Source organism: Panulirus ornatus, chromosome 62 (assembly GCF_036320965.1).
Source record: "Panulirus ornatus isolate Po-2019 chromosome 62, ASM3632096v1, whole genome shotgun sequence".
NCBI lineage: Eukaryota > Metazoa > Arthropoda > Malacostraca > Decapoda > Palinuridae > Panulirus > Panulirus ornatus.
In genome coordinates this window covers 12139700-12161424 of record NC_092285.1, presented here as the reverse complement: position 1 = coordinate 12161424, position 21725 = coordinate 12139700, and the positions used below count along the sequence as shown (strand labels likewise).

Genomic DNA, 21725 nt, shown 5'->3' with positions numbered 1-21725 from the left:
TTCAAATTCAAGAAAATACAGTTACTAGGACAAAATGGAATAAAACAACGCTAAAAGATGTATTACGCACGTGGAAAAAAGCTTCTTTTCCTGTAGGTGTTATGCACTGGAATAAGTTATGGTCAGACGCAGTGAATGAATGCTAAAACTATAAATACCTTCAAAAGTTGTTTCGACAAATACTTTATAAATTCAGGTAGAAATAAACATATAAATGACAGCAGTAATGGGGACACTAGAAGGTTAATGTGGAGCAGCACAGAGTCGGTGATAGCTTAAAAATAATTTTTCTAAACAACCCAGTCCTGGGCCAATCAGGCCTCATGTTGTCCATCTTTCTCGTGTAAACTCGTGTACCAAATTGGTCATGTCATTTACAGTTCCCTCATTCTCCACTGGTTGTCCTCCCCTGCTTCTGTTTTGCCCTTTGTCTGTCATCAAAACAATGCATGAGGGATGTCTCATAGTCCAATAAGTGGTGGTTTTAAAAGTATTCATTCAAGCTTCACTCAACCTCTAATGATTGTCTGCACAATTCTGGATGGGAGAATCTGCACCTTTCCCCATACTAACACTAACCTTTCTTTTGCCAGTTCAGACATTTTCTAGGGTGTTTAGATTTACAATGTCCCCAAAATGGTATGCCCATCTTGCCATAAATGCAATTTCCCTTTCTGCAGTATCTACAGTCTTTGACCATTCCCCAGAACTGATGTTCGTTTACTGCTTCATATCTCACCCTTCCCATGTCTGTGGCCACGCCTGAGAGGGTTTCCTGGCTTACACTCTTTACCTTTCTCAACTCCTTCCATACCTTCCTTTTCTGCACTCATATTGGTGCTATAAGTTTTCTGGCCTCCAATTTCTCCTTCTTCCATACATGTGTCATGAGTCCCCATCTCTCTCTCTAAAAATGTCTGCTTGCCATTTCCTAGCTTCCAATTACTCCTCCTCCTATACCTAGATCAGCGTCTCTGTCACTTTGCACGTCAGTGGCTGTAGTTCCCTGACCTCTGCTTTAAAATCAAAGTTTCAAGGCAGACTCTTTCTCTGCAGCTGTGACAGATTTCTACTTTGCATACAAAATCAATCTCCACCACTGCATGTCCTATTTCTTTTCACTAGGCTGACTAAATCACTCTCCACAACTGCATTTCCTATTTCTGAGTTTTTGTTTAGGCCTATGATAGGAGTGATGTGTGGCTTTCTCCAATCGAGGTAAGGAGAGGATAATGCCTTTGGAAACTTTTCCTTATCCGCTTCAGATGAGGGGGGGACTGGGAAAGGAGTCAGTTGTTTGCTGATAACACAATGGACAGACTCGAATGAGAAATTGCTGAAGATGGTGACCAAGTTTGGAACGGTTCACGAGAGGAAGAAGTAGAAAGTACATGTGCATAAAAGCAAGTTATTAGATTTAGCAAGGTAAAGGGACAGGTCAGTTGGGGTGTGAGTCTGCAGGGAGAAAAACTGGAGGAAGTCAAGTGTGATAAATACCTGGGAGCAGGAATGGCAGCAAATGGAACCACTGAAATGAAAGAGTCATAGGGTGAGTGAGGAGGCACAGGCTCTGGAGCCACTGAGGAATGTGTTTTAGAAAGAAAGGTCATTATCTAAAAAGGCAAAATTGGGTATGTTTGAAGGTACAGTAGCCCAAAGTTATATAGATGCAAAACATGGGCTATAGATAAGGATGTAAAGAGGAATGTGTTGGTATTGAAAGTGAAATGTTCAAAGACAATATGTGGTGCACAGTGGTTTCATCAAGTACTAATAGAGTGAGGAGGTGTGGTAATAGTGTCAATGAGAGACCTGAGAAGGATGCTAAAATGATTTGGTCATATTGGATAGAATGAATGACGAAAGCTGACAAAGAAGATTTGTGTCAAAAGTGGAGGGAACAAGAAAGGGTAGACCAAACTGGAGACAGCAGGATGGAGTGAAAATGATTTTGAGTGATCAGGCCCTGAACATGCAGAGGGTGCATGGGATACAGTGAACTGGAATGATGTAGTATACAGGGGTCAATATGATGTCAATGGACTGTACCAGGGAATGTGAAGCAACCAAGGTAAACCATGGAATGGTCTGTGGGGCCTGGTTGTGCACAGGAAGCTGTGGTTTCAGTTCTTCCCAAAAGACAGCAAAACAATTCATGTGAGCGAATGTAGCCTTAATCGTCTGCTCCTGAAGCTGCCTAACTAACGTGAGAAACCATGAACAGGTATATAAAAAAAAGTTACATAAATCTTCTCTAGGTATTATCACTGCCATTCATTAAAAAAATTTCATTCCATCAAAACTAAAATTTGTAAGATTACCAGACACACCTGTCAAATAAACAGATGTCAAGTCAAGCAGAAGCTGGTAACACTGCCTCTGCTTCTGCTAGAAAACCTTTTCCAGCCTCATCTTGGTTAATTTCTCATGCCAAGTCAGCATCCATAAAATTCTCCACATGATCTGAAGACAGATCATCGTCCTCAAAACATATACGGTCATCTGCCTGGTTCTCTAAATCTAGATAAAAGCCACTCAATTTCCTTCCTTGAAAACTCATGTAAATGTGCTCTCAGTGGCATGGCTGGAGGATGACTAAGGCTGGGAAGAAATTCTTAGGTACTGCCAGCTCAACCACTACCCAGGTTCTGAGAAGAAACTGTCATGCACTGCTAGCTCAGCCACTGGCTAGGCTCTGTACACAGCCTTGAAATTGAGGCACTAAACTCATCACTTGATATCCATATAAAAGAGTTGCTTGGCTAACATACATATCCATCTATAAGCATTACAAGATTAAGTTTACCACACAGGATTCTAAGCAATTGATGACATTCAAATTCATATGCCAACCATTTCAACTATGAGATATGACTGTAATTATTTCCTCCATCCAAGGAATTCCAGCTCTTTCCAAGATCTTGCTGTCAGTAAAGTAGTCTTGACACTTGATCCATGATTTCATGGATGTCTCAGCTGAAGGCTTGTCAGTTTCTTGAGGCATCATAAACGAAGTGTTACTGCAGCAGTGAAGGGATTAACACATCTTAGTAGACCTTCACTTTCATGGGTACCCTAATCCCACACTAGGTCCATAAACACTTGCTTCGCCTACTAAAAGCACAGTGAGACCTGTGTCTAAAGCTGTCATTTGACACAGTGCATTACTTGAAATGTAGCATGAGCTGCCCATTCAGATAATTCAGGGGGAATGTAGACAACCCTAGAGGTCCTCCCTCTTCCTGCCAGTAACCCTCACTACAGCTCAGTCCACTCCATCAACACCTCAAGCACTCATCAGGTTATTTTGCACATTTCCCTTCAGAAAGAAGAGAATGTCGGGCGAGGAAATTATCAAAAAGACATATGGATAAGCAGATGGTAAGGTCAAGCAAAATCTATGGCAGTAAGATCTAACTACTTATATCTTTAAGCCTGTTCTCTCCGGAAAATCCCATCAAGGGGGCACCCAAGACAATGTCTCCACTTATATCTGTCCTTAAATGCCTCTCTTGCAGAGAGAATATGGTCAAGAATACACAAAAAGTAACACAGATAAAGATACAAGGAGGAAGACCTCTAAAACAATTGAAATATGAGATTAGATTTTGGGATGTTTCGGATAATAATACCCGAGAAATTAATTGGGATCAAATGCATTGGAAGCATTTTGAGTATTGAGATGGTACACAGGAATGTTGGTTTCATTTGATAACTTTGTGAGCATTGTGGAACTGGGTCTGCATCAAGGACATGTAATGTCACCATGGTCTTTTGGTACTTATGGAAAGGGTGATGCAGCAGGTCAATGCATGGGTCTTAGAGCAAGTGGCAGGTCCAAAGCATACTAGGGGTGCATATCAAATGAAATGAATTACTTGCTGTTTACAAATAACACTGCTTAAGTGGTTGACTTTAAAAGAGAATTTCCAGAAGCTGGCAACAATCCGAGTGTGTGTGAAAGAGGAAATTCAAGAGCGAATGTATGACTGATACCAAGGAATTTGTAAAGCACTACAACCTAATGGTTATTCAATGCTTCTAGCACGAAATAAGATGTCCGAAAACTGAAAACTATTTACATAAAATTACATAATTTCGCTTCTTTTAAGATATCTAAAAAGTAAATAAAGAACAAAAGTAAATTAACTGAGGTGCAGTTGGGATATGAGGTATGATGTTTTGTGAAAACATCTGAATAGAGAGGACATGGAGGACATGGAATCACCAAGCATGTGGGAGTGGACTTGGCAGTGGTTGGAACCAAGGGGTTGAAGTTACACACATGGTGCAAGACAAGGAAAAGGTCCTGGGTCCACTGAGGAGGAGGTGGCAAGAAATTTAAGTGTCTTTTAGGGCAAAGACGGATATGTGTGAAGGTACAGTAGTACCAACAGTGTTGTAAAGACAGAAGTCTTGGGCCATAAATGCAAAAGCCTTAAAGAGGATGGACGTATTGGAAATGAAATGCATGAAGACAAAAGATATGTGGTTTCTGGTGGGTTACTAATATACGGAATGACAATGTAAGAGTTGCAACAGGAGGCTCTGCATAAGAGAGAGCTGACCAGGATGTGCTCAAATGGTTTGGACATACACAGATGATGAGAAAAAAAAGACAGCTTAAAGGGATTTATGACACAAGAGGTGGGAGGATGGGGATGACCAAGATGGAGGTATCTCAGTATGAACATTCAGGAAGGTGAGAGGTAGATATGGAATAGAATGAACTGGTATACAGGGGAGGGTGACATGCTGTGACCAGGCCATACAAAGTGGTTCAGGTAAACTGTCGAATCAGTCTGTGTGGCTTGGTTGTGGATGGTAGATTGTTTTCAGTGTTATACATGACAGAATGGATGTGTGCAAATGAAGCCACTGTTAATCTATTCCTGACACTATCTCACCACGGCAGGAGAGAGAGAGAGAGAGAGAGAGAGAGAGAGAGAGAGAGAGAGAGAGAGAGAGAGAGAGAGAGAGAAACACATACATAGGTTTGATTATGTTTTCATCATAAATGAAATGAACGTACCTCCAATTTTTGCCTTGTCCAAATCAGCCTCAGCAAGGGGTCGAATGAGCATCTTGTGTTCCACTGTGTCCACAGGTATAGCAATTTCCTCTGGTGGTTTTTCCATCTCTTGATTGAATGGTGCCACATATGCAACTTGTTTAGCAGCACCCTCATCACATGGTTTGAAAAACTGAGACCAACTCTTCTTCTGAGCCCATGCACCAACAGGGGCAGTGTTGGCAATAATCTGTGGCATCACAACTTCAGCTTTACTGACTTCTGACAGTGTAGAACTGGCAACAGATGCAGATGATGTACTGGGTATTGGCACTCCGCTATCACCAGCAACACTAACGATCCCAGTATCTGGTAAAGGCTGTGTAGGAACTATGCCCATGCTGCTTATTCCAGAAAGTGTATTACCAGCAGACGTCGAGGAAGTCACTATGAAAGGGACATTTTGGGGAAGAATATCCTGAGAGATAATAGGGTTACTTATCACAGCAAGCGTAGGACCTGATACAAAATCCACACCTTCTTGTGGATCTACATTGGGTTGAATCTCATCTGACATAAAAGTAATGTCAGCTAGGCTTCCATGTTCAACAGCAATGGAAACTGGACACTTCTGGTCATTCTTATTTTTACTCAACTGTGGAAATATGACTTGAGACTGGCAGGTACCCGGCTGGTTCATCGCAGGTTGGTTGACTACTCTTTCATTAATTAACGGCTGACTGATTGCAGGCTGATTAAGTGATGGCTGACCAGCAGCTCCTGTAGCTTGTGTTGGCATGTGTGATTGTGCTTGAGCTTGGATCTGTGGAGCAAACTGTGTCTGACTCTTTGATGGTCCTTGTGGCTGCAACTGTGGTGGTATTTGTGACTGCATCTGTGATGGTGCTTGAGGCTGCAACTGTGGTGGTCCTTGCGGCTGTACTTGTGACTGGACCTGAGGTGGTAACTGTGGTGGCCCCTGCGTTGACACATGCTGATGCACTTGAGGTGGTACTTGTGGCTGTCCCTGTGAAGGTACATGTGGCGGGACCTGAGGTGGTACTTGTGGCTGCCCCTGTGATGTAACTTGTAAATGTAATTGAGGTGGCACTTGCGGTTGCACTTGCATTGGAATGTGAGGCTGCACTTGCGGAATTTGAGGCATCTTCATCGGCTGAATGGTCCCCTGCAATTTGTCTACTGGGGCCGTAGCTGTTCCTCTGGAATCATCACCAATAGACAAGACAGGAGACGACATACTTTCCTGTTCCTCTGATAGATGAACCTCTTGATTTGCAGCAGTGGTGACTGAAGGAGAGATGGAAGGTTCCGCTGAATCTTCTATGGTCATCGCAGCAGTCTGAGTAGTCAGGGGACTGATTCTGCCTGCTTCAGGAGCTGTAGCAGAAGGAGTTACATTTACAGCTGGGGCCTCAACACTAACAGAAGTAGCATTTTCAAACTGTGTTGGAGTTGTCTGTGAGGCAGACACAAATGGTTGATCAGAATGTGAATCAGCAGCACTGGCAATTTCAGGAGATTCTGGGAAGTTGGTTTGCTGCTGCTGATGCGGTTGTTGTGGCTGCATGTGATACTGATGATCCTGATGGGCAGGATGCTGGATATGTTGAGGTTCTGATTGTTGGTGATAAGGATGTTGAGTGTGTTGCTGCTGATGGTGAGGTGGTTGCTGGTGGTGGGGAGGCTGGTGAGGCAACTGATGTGGATGCTGATGGTGCATGTGCTGGAGAGCAGTGGGATGCTGGGCACCAGGAGGTCCAGGCTGCTGCTGGTAGGGAACCAAATGACCGGAGCTGTGTGCCTGGTACTGTACGTACTGAGAGTACTGCTGTGGCTGACTGTACATGAGAGGTAAGCCTTGAACTGTTTGTGCAGCTGGTACATTAGGGTACGGGGGATAACCACCACCTCGTAACGGGTACTGCACATTTGGGTATACGTACTGCCCGGGCATGGCTCCATATGGTGGTGGTCCCAAGTTTTCTGGATAATGTTTATCTCCTCCGTAACCTGAATGTTCACTATTAACAGAATTACTTCTCTCGGCATTGATGCGCTTCCCGCGTCCTCGTCCACGTCCACGCCCCCTGTGATTTAATCGAAATGGTTCGTACCTCCTACTCTCATATTCTGGTTTACCCTCAGGTATTGACTTGACTGGGGGTATATGGACAGCAGCTGGCTCTTGCATAATTGGAATTGATGGCACAAGTGCGGGTGGCGGTGGGGACTGTGACGGTCCAGGTGTAGAGGTCAATACAGGAACCTGTGTTTGTGCACCACCATATGGCGACAAATTTACATGACAGTTGGCTACGTATACTGTGGCTCCATGAGGCAGCACTGGTGGTGGTGGAATCTGAGTATAAACATTACTAGGTGGTGGCTGGGGATGTGAGGGTGGTGGCATGTGAGGGTTGTACATGGGTGGGTTGTTGGGAGAAGCTGCTGGGTATGGCTGATAAACCTGCCCTGTCTGCTGTCCACCCTGCTGAACTCCAAGCTGGCCCTGTCCTGCTACACTAGGAGGGGGTACACTGAAGCTCCTTACACTCACTACCTCTGTTCCAGCACCAGATGTGGTTAATGCAATAGTGGTGGTAGTGGTGGTGGCAGAATTGGCAGTGCTGGTGACAGACGTTGCTTCAGGTGGTGGCGTTGCTGACCCATCCATCACGCTCACCTTACCATCATCAGCATAGCCCCCTGCAGGTTAAATGTGAATCTGTTAATTGTGGATATTGGTCAACTTGAAGTTAAGTCCACATGAAACTGCTGCAGATGAATGAAACTGGTCTGCAAACTCCCACACCAATGATTTATTTTTATTTACTTTATTATACTTTATCACTGTCTCCCGCATTAGTGAGGAAGCGCAAGGAAACAGACGAAAGAACGGCCCAACACACCCACATACACGTGTATATACATAAATGCCCACACACGCACATTTCGACATATACATACACACACATATCCATATTTATCCATATATACACATGCACATTCATACGTGCTGCCTTCACCCATTCCCACTGCCACCCAGCCACACATGAAATGACACACCCCTACCCTAAATGCATGTGAGGTAGTGCTAAGAAAGGACAACAAAAGCCACATTCGTCTACACTCAGACTCTAGCTGTCATGTGTAATGCACCAAAACCACAGCTCCCTTTCCACATCCAGGCCCCACAAAACTTTCCATGGTTTATCCCAGACACTTCACATGCCCTGGTTCAATCCAGTGACAGCACATCAACCCCGGTATACCACATCCTTTTAATTCACTCTATTCCTTGCACGCCTTTCACCCTCCTCTATGTTCAGGCCCCGATTGCTCAAGATCTTTTTCACTCCATCCTTCCCCCTCCCATTTGGTCTCCCACTTCTCCTCATTCCCTCCACCTTCGACACATATTTCCTCTTGGTCAATCTTTCCTCACTCGTTCTCTCCGTGTGATCAAACCATTTCAATACACCCTCTTCTGCTCTATCAACCACATTCTTTTTATTACCACACATCTCTCTTACCCTTTCATTACTTACTCGATCAAATCACATCACACCACATATTGTCCTCAAACATCTCATTTCCAACACATCCACCCTCCTCCGCACAACGCTATCTATCGCCCATGCTTCACAACCATATAACATTGTTGGAACCACGATTCCTTCAAACATACCCATTTTTGCTTTCCGAGATAACGTTCTCTCCTTCCACACACTCTTCAACGCTCCCAGAACCTTCGCCCCCTCCCCCATCCTGTGACTCACTTCCGCTTCCATGGTTCCATTTGCTGCCAAATCCACTCCCAGATATCTAAAACACCTCACTTCCTCCAGTTTTTCTCCATTCAAGCTTACCTCCCAATTGACTTGTCCCTCAACCCTACTGAACATAATAACCTTTCTCTTATTCACATTTACTCTCAGATTTCTTCCTTCACACACTTTACCAAACTCAGTCACCAGCTTCTGCAATTTATCACCCGAATCAGCCACCAGCGCCGTATCATCAGCGAACAACAACCGACACTTCCCAAGCCCTCTCATCCACAAAACAGACTGCATACTTGCTCCTCTCTCCGAAGCTCTTGCATTCACCTCCCGAACCACCCCATCTATAAACAAATTAAACAACCATGGAGACATCACGTATCCCTGCTGCAAACCAACATTCACTGGGAACCAATCACTTTCCTCTCTTCCTACTTGTACACATGCCTTACATCCTTGATAAAAGCTTTTCACTGCTTCTAGCAACTTACCTCCCACATCATATATTCTTAATACGTTCCACAGAGCATCTCTATCAACTCTCATCATATGCCTTCTCCAGATCCATGAATGCTACACACAGATCCATCCGCTTTTCTCAGTATTTCTCGTATACGTTCTTTAAAGCAAACACCTGACCAACACATCCTCTACCACTTCTGAAACCATACTGCTCTTCCCAAATCAATACCCTCCCATATAATTTCCCAGGAATACTCAACAAACTTACACCTCTGTAATGTGAACACTCACCTTTATCCCCTTTGTCTTTGTGCAATGGCACTATCATGCATTCTGCCAATCAATTAATATGTAATCACATAATGCCCACTGACCACAATTCCACAAGTAGCTCATCAATTTCATTCATAATTCTGAATACCCAATGCTACTCAGTTATACCCTAAACTGCCAAAATATTCACACAAAAGCTCAGTCTAAGTATTATGAGACAGTAAGGGAATGGATTAACATGTCAAGATAAAATATAAGGTCTTTCCCTTTATCTAAAAAAAAAAAAAAAAAAAAAAAAAAAAAAAAAAAACTAGTTGGGAGATTGCAAACACAGACTGAACTGAAAGTGTGAAATATACATATTTCCCTCTAATCTTCAATCATATAGACAATGTTATCTACACCATAATAAAAACGAATTTAAAAATAAACATAACTACTAACCATCTGGGATGAAGGTGTTTGATCCAATAAACTCTTCTTGGGTGGTATTACATGGTATATGTTCTTCATGAATTTCATCTTCTTTGACTTGAAGGAGTAGAGGAGGTGGAGGAGATGGGGTTGGGGATGTCTGCATGGATTCTGACACAATCCCAAATTTCTGACCACCCAGATGAACATCTGGAGCCAGCACTTGGACAGCAGGGTTATCAACAGTGAAGAGTGCCAAAAGATGTTCGCACTCATCTTCACACACCCCAGTCAGATCAAGGAACTGGAAGTCCTGCAGGTTTAGAAAACATATGGACTGCTACAATAAAACAATTTTCAATTACTACTAATTCACATGTAAATTAAAACTCAGTTTAAATTAATACTGCATGCAGATGATATTAAGTCCTCAGCAGCAACTCCCCATAACCAATTAAACACAAAAATTCTTGACATTATAATTTCAAATAAAAAATGTGAACAAAAAAGTAATAAGGTGCAGCAACAGGAAGACCCAGGCACCATGGACAGCTTTAGATACATACGAGTGGATGAGGTAGTACATGAAACCATGAAGGATAAAGCTAGTCACAGGGTGGATGAGGTTTTGTCCTGGGTGTGTTAAGAGCATGTGAAAGGAAAAAGAAGGGTTTGTAAGGGCAAGTGTTGTATGGATGAGTTTTGGGTCCTGGAGTAAAGGATACGAAGGGTGGATGTGATGGAAAAATAAAAACTGAAAATGGTATGTGGCATACATCAGATAAATCATATGATAGATAACATTGAGCCAACTACAATGGGCTGAAAGAATTCAAACATGTGGCAAGGATTAGTGACAAGTGTTACAATAATCATTTAAGGGTAAGCAGGAGCAGCATCAGTAAGGGGAAGGCAGGTGCCAAGAAGAGCTGGAAAGATAATGTTTATGGAATACATGGAAAGTAACAAGAGACCTAATGATCTATGACAGGGTTATCTGCTGGAGCACTGTAAAAGCATCCTGAATCTCTAACCTATAGAGTTAGACAGCAGAAAAATAAATTTAAAAAAAAAGCAATGTAATGCATGGTTACAATATTTCTTTTCCATACACATTTGCCATTTCCCGCACTAGCGAGGTAGCGATAAAAACAGAGGACTGAGCCTTAGAGAGAAAATCCTCACTTGGCCCCCTTCTCTGTAAAAAGTGGAAGGGAGGATTTCCAGCCCGCTGCTCCGTCCCCTTTTAGTCGCCTTCTATGACACTCAGGGAATACATGGGAAGTATTCTTTCTCCTATATCCCCTGGGATGATGTCAGTGTGACCTAAAGTAACGTCTGTCCAAAATAAAAGTCCCTCCTCGAGGCAGAACTAGCAAGCATTTGGGGTTAGTTAGATTAATCAAATCAAATACAGGCTGCAATTCAGCTGAAAATAATACAGCTGATGAATTACACCATTGGGAGGTCATAATAACAATGGCTAATCACAAAAGAGCTCAAGATCAAGGTAGGGCTGCCAACATCTAAGCTTTGAATAAGCTCATGATTGAAGTCTACCTACATGGTGCCGAAAGTTTTACAGAAAAAATTTCATGGTTATTCATTGAACATTATATGATGTAAAGTTATGCATTGGTTGAATGGCAGTTCAACAACGTATCTAATGATCATTAACAGAGGTAACATTAACAGAAGTAACCAAGATGAGAAAAAAGAGAGATAGGTAGTATGTTTGAGGAAAGGAACCTGGATGTTTTGGCTCTAAGTGAAACAAAGCTAAAGGATATAAGGGAAGAGTGGTCTGGGAATATTTTGGGGTTGGTGAGAGGACAAAAGCAAGGGAAGAGTAGCACTACTCCTGAAACAGGAATGGTGGGAGTATATGATAGTGTAAGAAAGTAAACCTTAGATTAATATGGGTAAAACTGAAAGTGGATGGAGAGAGATGGGTGATTATTGATGCCTATGCACCTGGGCATAAGAACGATCATGAGGGGCAAATGTTTTGGGAGCAGCTGAGTGAGCGTGTTAGTAGTTTTGATGCACGAGACCGGGTTATAGTGATGGATGATTTGAATGCAAAGGCGAGTAATGTGGCAGTTGAGGTAATAATTGGTGTACTTGGGGTGTTCAGTATTGTAAATGGAAATGGTTAAGAGCTTGTAGATTTGTGGGCTGAAAAAGGACTGGTATTAGGGTATACCTGGTTTAAAAGAGAGATATACCTAAGTATACATATGTAAGTAGGAGAGATGGCCAGAGAGCATTATTAGATTACATGTTAATTGATAGGCACATGAAAGAGAGACTTTTGGATGTTAATGTGCTGAGAGGTGCAACTGGAGGGATGTCTGATCATTATCTTCTGAAGGCGAAGGGGAAGATTTGGAGAGGTTTTCAGAAGAGAGAATGTTGGGGTGAATAGAGTGGCGAGAGTGAGCGAGCTTGCAAAGGAGACTTGCATGAGGAAGTACCAGGAGAGACTGAGCACAGAATGGAAAAAGAAGAAAGCAAAGGACGTGAGAGGAGGGGGGGAGGAAAGGGATGTATTTAGGGAAGCAGTGATGGTTTGCACAAATGATGCTTGTGGCATGAGAAGCAGGGCAGGAGGGCAGATTAGAAAATGGTAAACCTATGGAATCCATCATTCTGGGCAAAACTGTACACCCTTGAGAGGAACATCACTTAATAATGACTTTCAGATTTGTTTGCGACTAAACTGCCCATCCCATAAACCAGTCTAATCTATTATACAATATGATCAAGTTATAAACATGATACAAGAGTGATTAAAGTAGCTGTGTTATCTAACTAGCGCTACAAAGAGCTCCTCACAATACGTCAGGCATACACTGCGTTATTTTGGTATTTTCCGAAACTCATACCAGTTACATGGGCTTTAATTTTGCTGATTTCCATATTCAACCTATTTCTAAAAGATTACACCCCACACCTTCCCTGATACTAAAAAAACCCTCACCACTACCAGTGTACCTCTTAAACATTACTTATATATTTCAATACTGTTGTACACTAGGCACCAATGGGTCAAATACTATTTTGCTAACTGTTGCAGTTTCCTATTTAACTACATACCAGGATTTAATGACTTACTTGCAAAACGTTTACACAAATATAGAGATTCACACAAATATCAATTTTGTTAAGCTATACAATCTTATTTTCTAGCCCACCACCAGCTAGAAGTCCAAAAAAATCATTTGATTACAACAACCAAACCAATCAACCATACCTTACCTAACCTTCAACCAAGAGGCCCTACTACCCAGCCTCTGACCCTAACTCAGCGTAACCCAGAGGTTGTTAGGGGGAAACATCAAACAAAGTTGTCAACGTGGCCCAGGGGTAGCTCGGGGAAAACGTTAAATATAAAGTTGTCAATGTAGCCCAGAGGGTGCTCTGGGGAAACATCAAATATAAAACTGTCAACATAACCTAAAGGTTGCTCAGGGGAAACAAAACAACATCAAATACAAAGTTAAGGTAACCTAGGGGTTGCTCAAGGGAAACGTCAAATATAAAGTTGTCAACGTAACCTAGGGGTTGCTCAGAGGAAACATCAAACATAGCTATCAACAATATACAACCTAACAGTGCTGGCTAGTCTCCAAACTAACCACATATAATCAGTGTCAAAGGATAAAATTAAGATTTAAATCAAGCTCCTGCATCATAATGTTATCAATGTTTTACACCTTCATTACAGAACTGTCAGTCATTACCCTCTGCTGGTTTCAATGCATTGCTTAATTGGTAATTCAATTCGAACAACAAAATCTAACTTTGTTTAAACAACCAATGAGTTCAATTCTATTAACTAATAACATTAAAGATCAGCTTCTGATAGACAAATTGTTAAACTTAAGTACTTACACCTCGTCGTTAATCCCCACGAAGCAAAAGTTTCCCCCTAAGAATGTATACGTTATATTACCCTTCAACTACAACAGTACAATCCTCTAGATATAATCACATGACCTCTGACCTGACCCAATGCTTGTAGCAGAGTGCTCTACAAGCCAAGCTATATTCTGCCCAATCGGCAAAGCTTAAGTATGCCAGAATGTAACACCAACCCACCTCCCGTATCCTACAACCCCATCTTCAATCACCTACCATTCATGATACAACGTCGTCTCCCATAACAAACGACCCAGACTTTTTCGGAGGCACAGCCATGGGGTAAGAGCCCGGCACAACCACCAGAGAAGGCCAAGTATGGGCCCCAGCCTCCATGTCTAGCCACCTGCTGCTACTCACTGTATCTAAACACGAACACGCGTCTTACCTGCGAAGACGAGGACATCTTGAACGTATTTTACACAATATTCACTTATGATACCATCTTTAACGTTTGCTGGACTGGAACTAAACATCCAACATGGCGATATGCATGAAGGGTGTTAATACAGCCGGGTTACGATTGGTGGCCGGCAGGAGGGTGCTCTCAGTCCTCGATTCTCATTGGTCGAAGGCGAACCAACCGCCAAAAAATCTAGCCAATGGCGGATGAGCTTATGGGAACACATCACACGGACCACGTGAAGCTGTCATTGTTTTTTTTCAATTTATGTTAATGATTACACAGAATGTTCTCCCCAGGAGACCATAAATGACGGAGTTGGAAAAGATATATATACTTAAGGTGGTGGTTAATAACCATGGCGGCGTCATGAAACTGACAGCACATCGTAACACACACTTCAACACCACAAAGTAGATTCCAATATTACTGCAATACAATCCCATATTTTATGAATTTTCACGATTCTCTGTTGTGTAAGGGTAAATACTAATGTTATGAATTTAAGAAAAATCTTATCTGACTTCATTTCGAAGTAGATTATCTAATCAATTTCAGGAAGTGAACTGATGGGTAAACGGTCGTAGGAGTTCCCTAAGCTATTCATGGCCACGGCCATGATGGGATCATAATCAACCTACTCAAATTAACAATTTCTCCGTAATTCTAATTACTTTATTTACTTGATTTACAGTTGCACTACTTAGCGCTACCTTAGTGTAACCAATATTAGTATGCTACTCATGTTCGTCCTAGAGTTTTATGACACTTTTGCTGCAATAGTTTTTACTCGTGTAGTACTTTATGGAATCAAAGAATCAAATTGAAACTTTTAGGTCTGCGCTTTTGAATTTGTTTACAAGGGACCAAATGTGAAAATTTCAGGGTTGCTATGTTCGAAATGGGGCCAGCTAGAGTAAATTTCCCTCCACATAAGGTGCAATAGGTAAATAATACTCCAATTCCCTATTACATCTTGGTCTGCTACCACTTTCCTAATCTTCTAACCTTACTGTCACTCCCATTTGTCCTGTAGTTTTCCTCATAATGTTCACCTTCCAAAACATTTTCTCTTGTGGGAAATTGAATACCTCCTCACTCCAACTCAAACTGGATCTTTTTCAGTTGTTATACCTTTCTCTTACCCCTGCACCATATTTTCTTCCCAATCACTCACACTCCTTCCTCGCAAATACTGTCTACGCACCTCGATTTCTTTCACTCGTGACTAATTTCATTCCATCCCCTCACTCCTCTCAACGCCAGGTCAACCCTCTGCTTGTTACAGTTGAACACAATCATCTCCACATTCATTTACTTTTTTTTTTTTTACTATTACCAATTATCAGCAAAGGTGCCAAAGACTGGTTGAATAAAGTGCAGGTTAGTGAAAAGCTATATAAATGGGTAAATAGTGAAAGAAGTTGGTTAAGCAGAGATGTGTACGTCAGTAAGAGCAAGGCAAAAGGTCAGTTTGCTGACAGCATAGGCGAAAGAAAGGATGAGACAGGCAGAACGAAAAGTGGTTGGGCCTTACCTTACCTGTCCATCAAGGACTTTACCAAGTCCATCTTCCAGCACAACTCGCTGTCCTTTGCGGCCTGACGGACCGGAGCAGTAAGGCTATCCTGCCAAGACGCCTACTCCCCCAGCCACACATAACCGTCTTCGGGAACTGCTATCCGTGATTTGAACCTGGGGGGTGGGGACGATCAGCTAACGAGCACAAGAGGGGGTAGCCAATCTGAGAGCCGACCAGTGTCCCAAAGCAGGCAACTGATTTTTAACTTGTGCTCTTGGACCACATCCTGTAAAGGGATACTTGTAGTTGTCCTCAGCGTCCATGGAGCCGATAGCGCTGCCCTAGGTTTGAAACGTCCTATTCTTGATGACGTACCAACTTTGCCCTTGCCGTCGGTAGCCATAGTGTGGGACCGGCACTTTTTCGAACGGTTCCGTCGTGACGTCATTGCCCTCTGTAAACCAAAAAGAACCAAGAAGCCGTTTCTTAAATTTGTCGACTGCAAATAAAATACTTAAGCGTAAGGCAGCTTTCAGGAACATGCTTGGCAAAATTCTTAAAGTAAAATTCTTTGAGGTTGAGCACAGTTATTAAGCATTCCAAAAAGTTTTTTGAATACGGCCCCAGATCATCTGCAAAGGCTAGCACTGGCGCCTTCTGGTTTCCAAATCTCACCACCACACCCAATTCCTGAACCTTGTGATACCTTCATCGATCACAAGGTTAAAAATTATTGGAGATGGTGGATCGCCCTGTTTAACCCCACCTGTCATTTTTATCTCCCGACATCTCACCGTTGCCTTCAATGTGTCTAAAGGCATACATTATGATGTATACCCTGACGCGGGCAGGAATGCCCTTCCGCGACATGTCGAAAAATGGCAGGTGAACAGCGTGGGTATCACAGTACCATAGTATTCTTCATCTTTTTCTGCATATACAATAGTATGCATTGCAGTATACAACAGTCCCAGTAATTTATTAATAGTTCCCATTGTGGCCAAGGGTTTTCATGGAAAAGTGAAGGAACGAGTTTTCAAGCACACACAATTAATTGTATTTTCATCTCGCAGATATATACTGTGAACCCTTGCTATACTGGACAAATTAGGAGAGACCCTGTCCATGAAATACATTTTTCTGATATATCTAATTAGTTCACTGCATCAGACCTACACAGAATACAATACTTAGTGTCTGATAGATAGATGAAGCGTCTACATGGGTTGTTGCACTCAACAAATAATGCTGCGAGTGTATACAGCAACAGAACGGTACAGTAGTATAAGAAGAAATAAATATAGAAACTGTGCTGTACTCATCTGAGGAGTTGGTGCTATACAAGTATAGTTTCCGGTGAATGTGGGGCTAGAAGCCATGTTGAAAGTGTGTGGTGGTTGGATAGATTGGTGGAGATAGTAGCACATTCCCCATAAACTCAAGTATTTTCTGCACTTACAAAAATACTATCACATTACGGTAATATATCTACTACTTTAAAAGTCACTATGAAAGAAAAGACCTACTTGATGTTCATAGTAATCGGAAAAAAAAAGTAGTAATACTGTATAATTTTTCTTTAATACTTGTTTGCTCTTATAGCAAGGTAGTGCCAGGAATAGATGAAGAAAAGGCCCAATTCACTCACATCCATTCTTTAACTGTCATGTGCAGTGCATTAAATCTGCGGCCCCCTATCCACAGCCAGGCCTTACACAGACCTTTCCATGGTTTCCCTCAAGCCACTTCACATGCCCAGGTTCAGTCCATTAACAGCATGTTGACACTAGTATACTACATAGTTCCATTTCACTCTATCCCAGGCACACCTTCACTCTCCTTCATGTTCAGGCCCTGATTGTTCAAATTCCTTTTCTCTCCATCCTTTCATCTCAGTTTGGTTTCTCTGTTTTTCTTGTTCCCTCCATTTCTGACATATGTATCCTCTTTGTCAATCCCATACCAACTTGTTCCAATTCACTCTATCCTTCTTGGTGTAATTTGGTCTCCTCCTCCTCTTTGCCACCTTTACTTCTGACACATATAGACACTGTCAACCTTTTTTCTCCCTTTCTCTACATTAGATCAAACCATTTCAGCACAATCTTCAGCTATTTCAACCATACTCTTCTTATTACTACACCACACTCTTGCCCATTTATTATTTACTCAAACCACCTCACATTGTCCTCATACATTTCTAACACATCCACCCTTCTCCAGACATCCTCTTCTATAGCCCATGCCTCGCATCCATACATCTTTATTACTACAGTACCTTCATATATGCCATTTTTCACTCTCCAAGATAGCCTCTCTCTCCACTCTTTTCAATGCTTCCAGAAATATTCTCCCCCCTACCCACCCTATTACTCACTTCCACATCCTTGGTTCCACTTTTGCCATGTACTTCAGTTTCTAAAAGATAGAAAAAATATAAAGATACTTAAACTAAAGCCTCCTTTTTTTAGTAATTGCTTTTGGTATGGTACACATAAATCCTGAAGCACTAATTCTTTATGATTGATTTGTCTCTTTTCTAGTATATATAATAAAATCATGTATGCACCCATTTTCTACATATATAAAAAAAAGTTTTCAATCCAAACTGATTGCATTTAGAGGAAATGTACCGACTGAATCCCAGTCTCCCTTTTCACAATATGAAAGACCCATTAATGCACACACCTTGAAATGGCATAAATTTATCTTTGAATATCCTTAATCACTGGGCACGGGTAAAATTAGCTGCAATTTGTCATTATTGTAAGCTGGTAGCTGTCCATAAAACGAAGTAGCCTAAGAAGTTGCAGAAGCAATCTTGGGGCATAATTTTCCAGATGAACTTCAGCTCAAACATTTTATCAATGGTCAAATATTCATTTATTTCATGTTTCAGATTATCTGTCTATCTCTAACACCTATTCCATTCTGGAACTCCCTCAAGGAGGTGGCCACAGCAATAGTCTCCATAAACAGTGAACTCTAGTGCCACTTCTTAGCCATATATGGGCCATCATCATCACCATACACAAAAAAAAATTAAACATTTCATCACATGTGGTGTAAGTGAACTTGGAAAGCCTGCCGCTTGAAGATATTGGATGTGTTGCCTTCACAAAACCATAATACCCATTCGTTTCTGTAAATATCATGTCCGTCACATCTACCCAGCCTTCCCTTTTGTCTAAAACAAAAGGGAAGGCTTGGTAAATTGTTTTTATCAACTGCCAGAAAGTATATGACACATCTCTGTGTGGGAGGCTGATTAAGAAGCTGGAATTCCAGGCAGGAATAAGGGGGAAGACTTGGATGGATAAAAGACTATCTTTATGGAAGGGAACAAAGGACTTGTGTCATAGGAGGTTTCCTCAAGTGTGTGGAGGTCACCATTGGAGTGCCCCAGGGTTCTACTTCAGGGATAATACTCTGCTTGATTTGTGTGACCATGTGAATGACTCACTGGAAGGTATATACTCCTACCTGAATGTTTGTAGATGCTGCAAATGTCACAACAGAAGTGAAAAGTGAGGAGGATTGCATCACCTTGCAAGGCGACCTAAACAGACTCCAAAGTTTGACTAATATATAGTTCAACCAAAAGAAATGTTAAATAATGAGGATGGGAACAAAGTATTGAAGGCCTTGATATTATTACTATCAAGTAGGAAATACAATTCAGAATTCTGTGTAAGAAAAGGACTTGGGGATTAACAGGGTTCCTAACCTGTCATGAGAGTAACACATTATGAGAGGAGTAAAGAAGACAAATGGTCTTCTGGCAAACATCAGAATAGCTTTCAGGTATATTTTTTAGAAAATATTTTGTAAGCTGTTCAAGTCCTACTTAAGGCCAAAACCAGAATATACTTCTCAAGTTTGGCCACCACACCTAAAGAAGTACATAAGAGGTAAGAGCTAATAGATGTCCAGATGAGGGCAACAAAGATGATACCAGAATTAAAAGGGCTAGGTTACAGTGAAATGATAAAAGTTTTAAATTTGCCCTCCTTGGAAGAAAGAAATTTGAAGGATGACCTGATAACCTCTGTTTTTAAAACAGAGCGATGACATGGACAGTCAGCAGGTCTTCGAGAGATGTTGGGATAGAGCAACCACATAATATTAAGAAACAAATCGATTAAAAAAATGGTGTAAACTTTTTTTTTACTGTATAAGTGGTACACAAATGGAATAGAATTACTGAGGACGTGGTTAATGGATACGGCATACATAAACCTAAAGAGTTGTAGGACAGCAGAGAATGTTCAAGAGATGGTACCACAAAAGTGTAAAACTCCCTCTTTCTACTGTACTATGTAATTATTATCAAAATTTTATTTTTTTTTTTTTATATTATACTTTGTCGCTGTCTCCCGCGTTTGTGAGGTAGCGCAAGGAAACAGACGAAAGAAATGGCCCAACCCCCCCCATACACATGTATATACATACATCCACACACGCAAATATACATACCTACACAGCTTTCCATGGTTTACCCCAGACGCTTCACATGCCTTGATTCAATCCACTGACAGCACGTCAACCCCGGTATACCACATCGCTCCAATTCACTCTATTCCTTGCCCTCCTTTCACCCTCCTGCATGTTCAGGCCCCGATCACACAAAATCTTTTTCACTCCATCTTTCCACCTCCAATTTGGTCTCCCTCTTCTCCTCGTTCCCTCCACCTCTGACACGTATATCCTCTTGGTCAATCTTTCCTCACTCATTCTCTCCATGTGCCCAAACCACTTCAAAACACCCTCTTCTGCTCTCTCAACCACGCTCTTTTTATTTCCACACATCTCTCTTACCCTTACCTTACTCACTCGATCAAACCACCTCACACCACACATTGTCCTCAAACATCTCATTTCCAGCACATCCATCCTCCTGCGCACAACTCTATCCATAGCCCACGCCTCGCAACCATACAACATTGTTGGAACCACTATTCCTTCAAACATACCCATTTTTGCTTTCCGAGATAATGTTCTCGACTTCCACACATTCTTCAAGGCTCCCAGAATTTTCGCCTCCTCCCCCACCCTATGATCCACTTCCGCTTCCATGGTTCCATCCGCTGCCAGATCCACTCCCAGATATCTAAAACACTTTACTTCCTCCAGTTTTTCTCTATTCAAACTCACCTCCCAATTGACTTGACCCTCAACCCTACTGTACCTAATAACCTTGCTCTTATTCACATTTACTCTTAAGAAATAGTCGAGCTCCTTAAAATTCTCAGTGATAGAACAAGCACCTGCTAAACCTGAATTACTTCTTCTAAAAAAATTGTGTTGAAGTGAAACTGTCAACACCTATCCATGACTGTGAGGCAAATAGCAAAGGTCGATGTAACAAAGCACCTCCCTCCTCATACTAGAACTGGAATCACCTTCACCTTTCCTGCTGCCAGTATCATACTTTTCTTCCTCCTTCCTTTATTCTTCTGCATCTTCCTAAAAACTGCATCCACTTGATTCAAAATGTCAAATGCATTTAGTAAGTCCATGTAAAAACATTTCCCTACATGGCTTATGCGAGGCAAAGATGTTACACCATATGCTTTGGCATTGCGATGCTTACTTGTCCCTTGAGGAAAAATATGGACTCCTGTATGGCGATACCTTTGAGATACCAGTAAGCAAATTTTGAATAATAAATACCCCTACAGCCATCCATAGACTTTTTGAAAATGAGATCCCATATGTGGGATAGCAACCATCAACTTCCAGAGGTGGAGTATCCCATATATGAGATATCAACAATCAGTGGTGAAAATACTGGTGCACTCCCACAGCAATAATAACACATATCTATTATAGTAATTTGAGCACTCACTCTTCCCTTTGCCTTTGTACAATGGCACTATGCACGCATTCCGCCAATCCTCAGGCACCTCACCA

At 41.8% G+C, this 21725-nt stretch overlaps 1 protein-coding gene across 4 annotated transcripts in view; it reads right to left on the bottom strand.

Annotated features, from left to right (window-relative positions):
- Window positions 1-16071, bottom strand: part of LOC139745806 (uncharacterized) — an 85227-nt gene extending 69156 nt beyond the window's left edge. The window contains exons 1-3 of one of the 4 annotated variants that reach the window (XM_071656385.1): window positions 15828-16071; window positions 9994-10276; window positions 5033-7738 (exon numbers count right to left, since the gene is read on the bottom strand). In XM_071656385.1, the coding sequence (XP_071512486.1) occupies window positions 5033-7738; window positions 9994-10129 (2842 nt within the window). In that variant the 5' untranslated portion in view covers window positions 10130-10276; window positions 15828-16071. Of the gene's footprint in view, window positions 1-5032; window positions 7739-9993; window positions 10301-14275; window positions 14435-15827 lie in introns of those variants that run through there. The other 3 variants (XM_071656386.1, XM_071656384.1, XM_071656383.1) reach the window with 3 other exon arrangements.
- Window positions 16072-21725: the final 5654 nt, after the last annotated feature.